Below are 12,364 nucleotides of genomic sequence, written 5' to 3'. Positions count from 1 at the left end.
AAAAAAAAAAAAAAAAAAAAAAAAAAAAAAAAAAAAAAAAAAAAAAAAAAAAAAAAAAAGGATTAGGAAGTTGTTAGGGAAAAATGGAGCTGTTTGCTTAGCATTCTCATATCTTTCACCGGAAATCGTCAAGTTCTTTACCTGCCTGAACTGCAAAATACAAAAAAAGCTGAAACAGACCGTTACTTAACTTCACTCTTACATCTTTCAGTTTCTTATTTTAACTGACAATTAATAATTATGTTGCCAATTCATTCACCCCAAAAATGGAGTCTCAATAAGAAGCGCCGCTCCAGAAAATCCAAACCCCATTGATAAATCCCAGGAAACACTCTTGTTTTCAGTGTAAACAAGGGAAATCCCACTGACCCATGTGATTATTTTCGCTTGATTTTTCTCTTGTGTTCATCGAGGGGCTTCATTTCTTCAAATTTCAGCAGATGGGTCTTAAAGATATTCGTCACAAACTCAAGGTAACTCCTTTTTCTTTTGTTCAAATGGACCTTTCTTGCTTCAAAGCTCAGAATACTCTGATTGATGGAGCTTTTTTAGAAAGCTCTGTTTATTGCATTTTCGCCCCCTTCTCCTCGGTTTTCGTCAATGGCGAGGGACTGTAATATGGGAATCTGAAAATGGGTGATTATGGTCTAAATTTTTGTAGGCGTTTCAATTTGGAAAGCTCATGATGAGGAATACAAGGAAAAAGCGACGGCCGTCATCGGTGTCGGTGAGTAAGCAGTCGTGGATGGCGCCGGTGACCCATGGGTATCACGTAGTGGCGGATCAGTCGTGCTCGAGCATTTGGGAAGAGGAATCGGAAAACGATTCAGTTGTGGTGCAGAGAGAGCAGATTGAAGGGGTGGAGTTATGGTTTTTTGGGGTTTTTGATCCCAAAATTGGTGACAAAGTCATCAAGTTCATGCAAACTCATTTCTTTAATATGAACTTCAAAGAGGTATATCTCAAGATTCCCTCATTCTTTTTTCTTCTTTCAGTATGTTGGAGGGTTGGATTTTGGACTTCAAACCTACCACTTCATGAGTTATGCTCATAACCTAAGGTCCCACGTCGGTTGGTGAGGTCCCACATCGGTTGGAAAAGAGAATGAAACATTCCTTATAAGGGTGCGGAAACTTTTGGAAACTTCTCCCTCTTAGACCATTTTTAAAATCGTGAGGCTGAGAGTTTTGGATTTCAATTCTACTCCCTCTTAAGAGGATGAAATATGCTATGAACGGTTTTTAATGGATGAACACTTATAGAACTTTTCCACTTCCAAACACAAAGTTTTCAGCTCTATAAACACAACCAAATTTATTGTTTGGTTGGTGAAGTTGAAGGTTATTTTGTACATGAAATGTTGTATTGACTTGCAGTGTCAGATGAAAGGGAAGGGAACAGAGGCAATGAAGAAAGCGCATCAGAGTGCAAAAACAAAGACAAGAGATGAAAATGAAGGGAAGGGGCCTTGGAGAATGGGATCAGCTTCAGTTTTGGTAATTGATGGAGATAAACTGGTGATTTCTTGCATGGGGGACTATAGAGCCATTGTGTGTGAAGATGGTGTGGCTCATCAAATAAGCTGTGATTATCATTCATCTAAGCAACATTGGCATCGTAGATTAACTCTCGGTAATCTCTCTTTCGAACTTTTCTCAGGAAAGAAATGACTCCTATTCTCGAAAATTGCCCATGTAAAGACTATATAATACGTAGCATGAAAGCCTTTCAGATCTAGTCTAAACAGTGAATATAAGCCTTTCAGATCTAGTCTAAACAGTGAATATTATCATATGAATGCAAGTATGCACGTTTATCGGATAACTACTAACTCGAGCAATCATCTTCATAGGAATGAAGCTCCGGACAAGCTCCGAAATTGTGGTTGCAACTAAAAGAGTCTACTCAGAAACTGAGTTTATGGTACTGGGAAGCAATGGCGTATGGGAGGTAAGATTTAAACATTAAGAACATCTACATCTTCCGCTTGAATAGATCTTGGCTCCTAATAAATGTACGAAAACCCAGTTTTGAAGGCAACACCACATATTAAGAATTTTTTTGGGAAAAAAAAAACAGGTTATGAAGAACCAAGAGGTTGTGAATCTGATAAGACACATGGAAGACCCACAAGAAGCAGCAGAGTGCTTGGCGAAGGAGGCCTCCACAAGAATGAGCAAGAGTAACATTTCTTGTTTGGTCATTCGTTTTGACTAAATATATCAATCCTTTTCTTCCTATCTATTTTCTTACTAATTTGTTTACAGTTCGAGTTATAAAGGCTATTGTGTAAATATTAGCCATATAGTATTTACTGAAACTGATTCCTGAATTCTCATCCAAAATCATGCAAATTTTGGTGAGCTAAATGCTTAAATTTTATTCGGTGTTCTTGAGGTTCTTGCTAGTAGTTAGGCCTTTTCAAATCGCAGAAAAAGGCTGTATGATAATAATCAAGAACTTTCATGTTTCTTCCTTCCATTTATATATTGTTTTCCCTTTCCCCTTTCGCCTATTTGAAGTTTCAGACCTCAAAACAAAAGAAAACATTTAACATATCGACATATATCATGTCTGATATATCTCTAAATTAAAGAGTTCAACATTTACACTAATAATCTAATAATCGTTGATATCTCGCGCATATGCTTATAAATAAAAAGAATCATCAATGACTCACTAACATAAATATAAAAGTCAATAATAAAAGTCAATAATAAGTTCTATAATGTTCATCAATATGTTAATCGATGCGAAAGTAAAATAATCACGAGCGAAAGTCGCAAAGAAGCTTAGAGCTACCCTACCCTACTCCTATTAGTCATCATTTAAATGTGGGCCATTACATATGCAATTACTCTTTCATACCTCTAACGGTGCAAATTTTGGGTATCAAATATCTTTTTCCTGAGAATGGGAGGGGTTAAGCTTTCATTTTCATTACATGATCTTGTTAACCTAGTAAGAGAGAAATGCTGCCATTTTCTAGTGCTGTGAATGAAATGAAAGGATTCATATGGACGTAAATAGCTCCGTTTCTAAAATGATATGCATAAACAGGTAACGGCAAGTAACTACTAGTAAAAGGCAGAAAATTCTATGATGATGATGAATTGATGATTGACTATCATATTAGTAACAACACAAGTACCTATTTCAAGCTTGATGCCCGTCCCACAGCTCGGTGATCGAATGAGCACATTCGAGAAGAAACGAAACAATGGAACGGTATTCGACTTTTCCCAAGAGATGTTCCTCCATTCCTTGGGTAGTATGAGACACCATTTTTTTTCTGTTTGTGTTCATGGCTGCAACCAGCTAAACAGTAGATCAAATGTTGCATAATTTGAAACTGGGTTTCAATTAATAAAGCCATAATGGATACTACAGGGGAGTTCATCACTGGAACACATACGTAAAATATACAATGCCCATGTTTAAGATAACGTTACTAAAACTTTTTCTATATAGCCACAGTAGTAAAAGGATAAAAAAACAAACCGTTGCATTCTTCATAACCCAATCAGTCTTGCGCCCTGCAAAACACCAGGTTGAACTTGATGGTTCCTCGACTTTACATACATATTTAGCAGCACCACAAAATTGTGTCGTGTCATGCACTTCTCTTTTCACTGTTCTTGCTTCGGAAAGGTGATAGCAGGGAAAATGCACGAGAAGCTGTAGCAAGAACAAAAAATGGATTCAATCTCGAAATCATGATGAAAATAGAAATATGTCAAATCTTTGGAAATGCTTACACTTCTGAGTTTTGCTGGCAGTGGGAGTTTCGTCTTGAGAAATCAGATTTTTCAGTGTAGGAACTGATGACAGCAAACAAAGGGGTAACAAAGCAATATAGTCAGCTCACAGAAAAATACACATGGAAACATCTATAGCCACATTTTTGTCAAAATTGAACTTTGCATCCTTCAACATAATGGTTAAAAAAGTCCAGAAGAACAGAAATCTTCCATAATAGTTAAAGAAATTGTATTTGATTGTTACTAGAAATATAGGCATTTCAGTCCTCTTCTTGACATTATCAAAAAACTAAAATGTGTTCTATAAGTACGTTACCTTCATTGTGAGAAGTGGTATTTGCCCCAACATCATTGGCTTCAGACTCATTTGAGCTGATATTATCTGATTCCTCATTGTGCTCATCTGTACCTGAGCTATGATTCTTTCTCCCAAACTTCAATAATAATCTGAGCCCTTTTGATGATTTTTTTACCTCAGACTTCTCTGATGCTTCAGGAATCTTTTCCAATTGTGCGTTTCCATAATCAGGAACATAGGCTTTAGCAGTTTCAGTGCCTGATGTTGCACTCTCCAAATCTGGTGGGGTTGCTTTTCCATACTCTGAAACGCGTGTGCAAGGATGTTCAAAAGAAGATACACGGGCGTGTGGAGCTTTATATAAGTTTTCAGTAATACTAGGAGATGAAAACTTTTGTGCTTCCTGATCTACACCATCCGCTGTCACCTGAACACAGGAGGTTTGTTTATAAGGCTATCTATTAAACTTAGCATCATTGCAGGATGGCAGGATAATGAAATCTGTTGAGTCAAAGAAAAGGATTAAGGATGCTTTTCAAGTCGATAAAGATCAAATGATTGAGAAACGGAGACATTCAATATACCAATTAAAGGACTCCGGTGTAGTGCAATTGTGAGGTATGTACATAAAAAAAAATAATCAAATGTAATCTTTTTGAAGCACCGTTTGGCCTGTTGAATATACCAATAGTGTTACTGCATTAGTATTACCCAATGCATCAGCAGTAGGCCTTGCCTTACAAGAAACTCTTCTTATTCTTCTTCTTGTTCCTTCTGGGGGCACTATTGTCATGCGATAATGAATGATCATGTAAAAATAATAAATAGTAAATGATATTCATTTCCAATGACTGTGATTTTTCTTTGAACTACTGTAAGAAATGAGAGAGAGAGAGAGAGAGAGAGGTAAGAATTCTGCTGCATTCCACCTACAATCAATGCTAACGAATCTTATATTCTAAGGGTTCAACTTGTTCTGTAAGCATCACACTGTTCAAAGAATTCTCTGATAAACTTTCCACATCTGAGGCAGCAGTCAATCATACCTCATGAGAACTCAACTGATCCTGTGATTTGTGCTTGATGGATTCTCTACTGACACCGGACACTTCAATTTGGGAATTAAAAGCCGTGGTGGCAGAAAAATCTGATGGGACATCAGGTTTTCCTGTACAGATGGAGGGATTCTCACATTCTAGCATAACAACAGTCTTCTCAACAACAGGGTTGTCATCCAGTTCATTATGATGTGAGACTTCAGTCGTGTTTCTTTCCATGGAAGCACAAGCACCTTCAGTTCCTATTGAGTTGCCAATTGTAGCGCCAGGTCCCTTAGGCGTTCTAATTTTAAGTTCTGGAAGAGTTGCAGCCTTGCTCTTATCCAAATTCATTATAGCAGATATCTTCTTTTTGCTTTCAGTCTCATTAGGTATCTTTTTTTTGTTCTCAGTCTCCTTAGTTACTTTTGCCTTTAATGCTGGCTCGGTGGTCCGTGTCTTGATGGAAGAAGCATGATCGCTGGTGCTCATTTTTGGCTCTGATAATCTTCTAATACGAGCCATGGATACCTTTTTGTCATTTGAAGCATCACTGTTATCTTTCTTGAGCTTAGCTAATGAAGATACAGATTGAGTTAACCTGTTTCCAGCTGATTGCTTTCCACCAATCAATCTGCTGGGTTTTGCAGCTTTGTTGGAATCATTGGAACTAATTGAAGCCGTTCTGATAGGGAACCTTGGCAGAGGAGATGATGATACTGGATCTGAATCACTAAATTTTGATCCTTTCTGAGAGTTGGGTGACATTTTTGTTGGCAATAGCTTTCTAGTTTGCTGAGAGGGCAATGTGCTATTACCCCTTGCTGCAATTCTCTTCTGCCTCTCTAGCTTCAAAGTTTCTATTCTTTTTATTGCCTCCTCCTCCTGGATAGAAAAAACCAGTAAGATATTAGAATAGTTATGTTGAGGATTGTTGGGAGGGAGTCCCACGTTGGCAAGTTGAGGGAAAGATCATGGGTTTATAAGTAAAGGAATACATCTCCGTTGATACGAGGCCTTTTGGAAAAGCCCAAAGCAAAACCATGAGAGCTTATGCTCAAAGTGGACAATATCATACCATTGTGGAGTTTTGTGATTTCTAACATGGTATCGGAGTCATGCCCTTAAATTAGTCATGTCAATAGAATCCTCAAATGTTGAACAAAGAAGTATCAGAGTCATGCCAATAGAATTCTCAAATGTTGAACAAAGAAGTTGTGAATCTCGAAAGCGTAGTCAAAAGTGACTAAGTGTCGAAAAAGGGTGTACTATGTTCAAGGACTCCAGAGAAAGGAGTCAAGTCTCAGTTAAGGGGAGGTTGTTCAAGGGCTCCATAGGCCTCAAGAGAGGCTCTATGGTGTACTTTGTTCAAGGGGAGGAAGAAAGATGGGAGGGAGTCCCACGTTGGCTAATTTAGGTGGACAATATCGAAAAAAAAAAAAAAAAAACTCTGCCACTAAGATGTGACTTGCAAGAAAATTAATATACATGCGGGATAAATAGTTCGTTCCCATATCACTTAACTACTCAAGATTCAGGGTTCTGCTTATAGATATGATTATGAAGAAAAACATTTTTAACATAATACCTTCTCCTCCTTCAATCTCCGGAGATCAGCTTTATAAGCTCTTAGCTTTTCTGCACGTGCTCTTGCTTCATCCAAAGGACTCAACTTAGAAGGTTTTCCCTTCCTTATTGGCCCCCCAGTTTTTCTATCAGGAGTAATTTTTGGCTTTCGATCCTTGTCCAACCTTTTAGTCCCTTGTTTAACATCAGTTACCACTTCCTTTTTTTTATCCGAAGCTGGTATGCGTCCAGCATGGACCTGCATTTCATATTCTAAAGCAGGATCATAACCAGCAGGCTCATTTTCTGCTTCACGCTTTGGCATCAGATTCAGAACATCTGGCTCATAGGTAGCAACTCTGTTGGACAAATTTTCTGCCTTATGATTTGCAGATGGAAACTCAGAATCCATGTCAACAGCACTTCTACCTTCTTTTCCAACTTCATCCATTGTCATTGATCTCAATGGAACTATGTAAGAATCACCATCCAAATTATTTGAAGAGTTTTTATCATAGCTTTTTTGTGTATTATCAAAGCCATTTATAGCTAATGGATCCAAGTGGCCATTAGAGTAACTTTGACCCTTTTGTCCATAAACCACAAAATCATCACTACCGGGCCTCCTGTAGCCATTTCTTCCTCCATCTAGTTCTGTAGCCTGCACATTCATATGGCTATCCCCTGATAGACTATCTCTTCTGGAAGTTAATAATTCATCATTTGATGCTCTTGATACACGGTTGATTCTTCCACCAACTCTATCAATGCCCGTGGTACCATTTTCTTGGATTTCATCTCTGTTCCATCCTTGAGCAACTAATGGATCATCACCAACTTTATTCTGTCGCCTTTTCTGCTTTGTTTCCCTTTCCATGGTGAACAGACTTTGATCAGCATGATGTTTTTCTTCATTGGCATCCCGAAGTAAAAGGTTTTGGAATGCCTGCCAATGTCCTTCAGCTTCAGGGGAATCAGTTTTTGCAGGAGTGTTCGATTGATCCCCAAAATTTAGATGCTTTCCTTTGCTCCTAGAGGATCGATTAGGTTTCTTGTGTTTAATTTCTGGACTAATAACCTGTGAATCTCCTTCTTCACTTTCACTTCCAGATTGTGAATCCGTTTCACTGCCTGATGAGTTATGCCTCTTCGATGCAATGTAGTTGATGTTGCGGATGACAACCACGCCTGATTTCTTCTTACCTAATCGACTACCTTTTCTCTGATCTTCTGAATCTTCTTGCTCTGATCCTGCATCATCAGGCATTCTTGTTTTCCAAGCATTCGTCTCACATGTTTCTGGTCCAATGGAGTTATCTCCACTTTCCATGGAATGCCTTTTTCCTCCCATTTTCATACCGTCACCAAATCTAGAATCCTCTGTTACTGGATAATGCGGATGAAAGAAAGGGCTACTTCCTGCATAGTTCTGATAGTAAGGCATTCCTTGCATGGGATATCCTTGGAAGACAGGTAATGAACCTGGAGGAGAATTGATGGGCCAGGGAGGGTACATATGAGGAGGATACTGCCCTTGAAGATACTCTTGGTGACCTGGTGGTGACTGGTATATCATAGGCGGGTTTCCATCTGGGCGAGTAAGTGGACAAAAAATCCTTTAACCCAAAATTAAGAAGAGTAAGAGAAGCATTCTATAAAGCACATATAATAAATGAAGAGTTTCTAAGAGCACGGATTTGATACAAAACCAAGAGGCTCTAAGTTCAGCTTTAATTGTAATTTGATTAGACTATCACTAAAAATTAGCCACATGGTTGTTACTCTTCATAAATATAATGATGCCGCATGAACATTCCAAGTCTAAGACTATAACTTGAAAGATTTCAGTTTAAGACACATTTTTAACCAAAATCCGTCAGATTTCTAATGTTATCATCATATCTCACCTGCAATTGCATTCCCCTTATTTGTTGAAGATGGTTCAATTTGAGATTCTGTCTGCTTGTCAGTCATACTTGTAAGTATAATCCCTGATGCAGTCATGGAAGGGGAGAAATCTGGCCGGCTGGATAGTGCTTCTGCTGCTTCAATTTCGACCCATTGGCCACTTTCATGCTTTCTTTTCCATAGTTCTTTGAATTTTACGCATGCATCCCTGTTTTTTGCAGCAAATAATTCACATTAATCAACTGCAAGAAAAATGATGCAAACATTAACATAATGCTCTTTGTATATAGCTGAAAATATGAATCTCTTCATACATCAATCGTGAGGCTCCAAAGTTGTTGGCAAATGATATCAATGGTGACATCTGATCAATGTCAAAACCAGCAGCAACAGCACGAGCAAACGCCATCCCTTGCTCCTTTTGAAGCATAGTTTTGCGTGTCTCCAGGACTTTCAGAAGCTGAGCTCTAAAAGGGATTAAATGAAATTAAAAGTACTCGCAGCAAAAGTCATAAATCTTCACTAGATAATTGCCCTTAAGTAAATGAATATTAGCCATTGTTCATAGAGTAGATCATATTACAAATCTATTTGAGTCTAGCAGGTAGAGAACATAATTGACAATGACTAGAGATGGTATGTACTTCGAGTTCTCCTCTAACACTGTATGTCCATTGGTCTCCAGTGAGTGCGCATCTGGCTGACATGTTTTAAACAAAGAAAATTAAAATAAAAAACTGAAAGTTGTTTAAAGAGCATATTTGAGTACCACTTACCGTGTACAGAACAATTGCTTTCTCCTCATTACCATCCAGAAGAGACTTGCTTGCTGTTAAAAACCAGTGTTCTCATTCATAAATCAATTTATTTTTAAAAATTGCATAGTATGTAAGGCACATAAATATTGAGTTAGTTAACAGAACTTTAGCTTCATATTCAAAAATATTCTGAAAAAGAAAAGAGTGAAGAAAAGAAAAAAGAAGCACCATACGAAAAAAGAACAAGGAAAAATGACTATATTTGTAACAACCCAAGCACACCGTACCGTTGACAGATATTGTCCGCTTTGGTTAGTTATGTGTTGCCATCAACTTCACGGTTTTTAAAACACGTTTTTTTTAGGGGAATGTTTCCACACTCTTATAAGGAATGCTTCGTCCTCCTCTCTGTCCTTGCTGGCACACCGCTCATTGTCTGGCTCTGATACCATTTGTAACAGCCCAAACCCACCGCTAGCAGATATTGTCCATTTTAGCCCGTTGCGTATCGTCGTCCACCTCACGATTTTAAAACGCATCTATTAGGGAGAGGTTTCTACACCTTTACAAGGAATGTTTTGTTCCCCTCTCCAATCGATATGGGATCTCACAATCCAACCCCCCTTGGAGACCCAGCATCCTCATTGGTACACCACCCAGTGTCAAACTCTAACACCATTTGTAACAACAAGCCCACCGCTAACAAATATTGTCTACTTTGGTTCGTCGTCAATTCCACGGTTTTTAATGTCACCGCTAACAAATATTGTCTACCTCCGTAACATTTCTAATGCCATTCCTATCAGAGATCAACTCAAATAGAAACTGATCTATGTTAAGAAAAGGAAAGAAAATATTCTACGGGCCTCCACTGATTTTAGTACCTTCGGTGGCACCTTCTACAGGCTTTGTAGGCTTTCCTTGCTCGTCATCTACCTGTTAGATGAAACTGGATTGAAAGATGGATTTTATGTCAACATGAAGTGTTACTAATACGCTAGAATGAACTTACAACATTAGGCCCCATGTCACTGTTGCCCTGAATCACAATTGCCTCCTCAATCTGTAAGATCTCTGACTCAATAGTGTACACCCTTTCCAAAATTTCAGGGGTGCTTACAAATCGGACAAACCTAATGGTGGCAAAATTCATCAGTATATGACTATCTACTAACATGAATTGCCCAAAAAACTCAATACTAAGGCAAATGTTCATAATATCAATACAACCTCTCCATGGTACCCTTTGTGAACCATATTCTATCACTGCGAGGATCTGGCTCAAGAATAATGGAATAACCACCTCTGGCCATCTGTTCTTGTGCAATCTTCAAATGGGCAAGAAAAGGATTCAACAAACCAGAAGCTATCTTCTCAGACTTCCCATTTGCAGATAATATCAAATCACACCTGATATGTGAATGAAAGGAATAAATACTTGATTTTAAAAAAGAAATGCTATGAAACAAAAAACCTAGAAGAAAATGGTGATAGCTAGTCAATATCCTAACAAAATTCAACAAAATAAAACGAAAAGGATATTATGCACCAAGATGTAATCAACGCGAAAGTAACACTAAAATCATGAATCGGCTTCTAAAATAGAACGCGGCATGGCGGATCGAATGAAACAAAGAAGTTCATCAGAACAATAGACAGCAAATCAAAAGAAAGCCATCTAATCTAATTCTTCGAACATTGGCTTTCAATTGTAAATTAACTCGTATAATAAGCGAAGAACATAAACCTTGTTCGAGTAGGTGTGAGCTGAAAAGTAGCGAAATCAAGCTGAGCCGATGACTTCATTGCTGAGACAGAAAACAATCAGAACAACAAAACTCAACAAGTACAATACAAAAACAAACGAAATAGCCGTAAACGTGAGATCAGAACAAGAAGTAGAAGGACAGGAGAAAGAAACGAAATCGGCGTAAGAACAGAGCATACCGAAATAAGCAGGTTTGTGCCAGCAAAAGATGAGCTCTAAACTCTAAGCAAAAGGTTGAAGAAGACACCTAAGGGAGAAAGGTCATTTAGCTCTAAAGAGAGCTTTAATGGCAGCTGCCATGAGAGAGAGAGAGAGAAAGAGAGCTGCGACAGCGGAAGAATCCAAGAGCAAGTGAGGAAAGAGAATGGAACCGTTTTTGGTTGGGCTGGAAGGGAAAATGGAGAGAAGGGAGGGGTATATTTGGAAAACTGAATAAAGTTGAAAAACAAACCCGACAGCGATACAAATGAAGTCAGAGTGATTATCTTTGTTGAATTATGTTCAGATTATTTAATCTAAAATATTTATATTTTATTATATATTCAAATATTTATATTTAATCCTAATTTATTTACTTAAATATTTATTATTAATATAATGGTCATACTTTTTTATATTATCCAATTTCTTTTTAATTTTTTATATTTTTATATTATTTAAAAGTGTCCATTTAAAATATTCAAAGTATATAATTACTTCACGTCAATATTAGAATAGATAATAATATTAATAACTATCCATTACTTTTTAGGCTTAATTAAATATTAATTCTTATCTTAAAAAAAAGATTGTTATTAAAAAAAAATAAAAATAGAAAAGCTGCATCAATTATTTGATTTAATTATTATTATTATTTGGTGAGGTAGAATTTTAGATATATGTGTGACGTGTGATTGGCTGGCATTTTTTTAATATTTTGGGAGAGTGGGTGTCATTTTGAATTTGGGTTTGAATATTTGTCAATAGTACCAAACAACCCTTATTTTAATTTTAATTTGTTCCACAATTAACGCCCCCACTTGTTACAATATTTACGAATTTGCCACTGGTTACCACACTCTTATTAATACTTACCCTTTTTTTTTTCTAAAATTAACCTCGTAATTATATTTAATGTTAACAAAGTAAGAAATATATATATATTGACTATAACTTAAGATTTAGTATCTGAACTTGGTCAAATAAATTTCTAATTTTAAAAAATATAGAATAAATTTTCCATTATTCAATTTTATATTTAATAAATTTTAGTTTGTTGGATATTTTTT

General features: G+C 37.1%; 2 protein-coding genes across 2 annotated transcripts; one reads left to right on the top strand and one right to left on the bottom strand.

Annotated features, from left to right (window-relative positions):
* The first annotated feature begins 66 nt into the window (after window positions 1-66).
* LOC111464321 (putative protein phosphatase 2C-like protein 44) lies at window positions 67-2,394 on the top strand. Its single transcript, XM_023108472.1, has 5 exons — window positions 67-473; window positions 662-955; window positions 1,377-1,632; window positions 1,853-1,950; window positions 2,080-2,394. Exons 1-5 carry the CDS (start codon window positions 441-443, stop codon window positions 2,215-2,217), a joined length of 819 nt encoding a protein of 272 aa, XP_022964240.1. The 5' UTR covers window positions 67-440; the 3' UTR covers window positions 2,218-2,394.
* A 941-nt stretch (window positions 2,395-3,335) lies between these two features.
* On the bottom strand, window positions 3,336-11,457 carry LOC111464320 (COP1-interacting protein 7). The gene is made up of 14 exons (XM_023108471.1): window positions 11,276-11,457; window positions 11,076-11,136; window positions 10,559-10,738; window positions 10,341-10,461; window positions 10,213-10,264; window positions 9,347-9,399; window positions 9,215-9,270; window positions 8,885-9,037; window positions 8,570-8,778; window positions 6,685-8,252; window positions 5,106-5,981; window positions 4,078-4,486; window positions 3,759-3,821; window positions 3,336-3,678 (listed from the first exon to the last, which is right to left on the bottom strand). The coding sequence occupies exons 2-14, from the start codon at window positions 11,132-11,134 to the stop codon at window positions 3,614-3,616; spliced, it is 3,864 nt and encodes a 1,287-aa protein (XP_022964239.1). The 5' UTR covers window positions 11,135-11,136; window positions 11,276-11,457; the 3' UTR covers window positions 3,336-3,613.
* Between the last annotated feature and the right edge of the window lie 907 nt (window positions 11,458-12,364).

This window comes from Cucurbita moschata, unplaced genomic scaffold, assembly GCF_002738365.1.
Source record: "Cucurbita moschata cultivar Rifu unplaced genomic scaffold, Cmos_1.0 Cmo_Scf00030, whole genome shotgun sequence".
NCBI lineage: Eukaryota > Viridiplantae > Streptophyta > Magnoliopsida > Cucurbitales > Cucurbitaceae > Cucurbita > Cucurbita moschata.
This window is presented reverse-complemented; position numbering and strand designations above follow the sequence as displayed.

What these genes read in the sequence shown, in the direction of transcription:
- LOC111464321 (XM_023108472.1), top strand. Translation starts at nt 441, where the DNA reads ATGGGTCTTAAAGATATTCGTCACAAACTCAAG. An exon ending in ATATTCGTCACAAACTCAAG is followed by an intron (nt 474 to 661) that starts GTAACTCCTTTT and finishes AAATTTTTGTAG; the next exon opens with GCGTTTCAATTTGGAAAGCT. An exon ending in TTAATATGAACTTCAAAGAG is followed by an intron (nt 956 to 1,376) that starts GTATATCTCAAG and finishes ATTGACTTGCAG; the next exon opens with TGTCAGATGAAAGGGAAGGG.
- LOC111464320 (XM_023108471.1), bottom strand. Translation starts at nt 11,134, where the DNA reads ATGAAGTCATCGGCTCAGCTTGATTTCGCTACTTTTCAGCTCACACCT. An exon ending in GTGTTAGAGGAGAACTCGAA is followed by an intron (nt 9,038 to 9,214) that starts GTACATACCATC and finishes AATCCCTTTTAG; the next exon opens with AGCTCAGCTTCTGAAAGTCC. An exon ending in TAAGGGGAATGCAATTGCAG is followed by an intron (nt 8,253 to 8,569) that starts GTGAGATATGAT and finishes TTACTCGCCCAG; the next exon opens with ATGGAAACCCGCCTATGATA.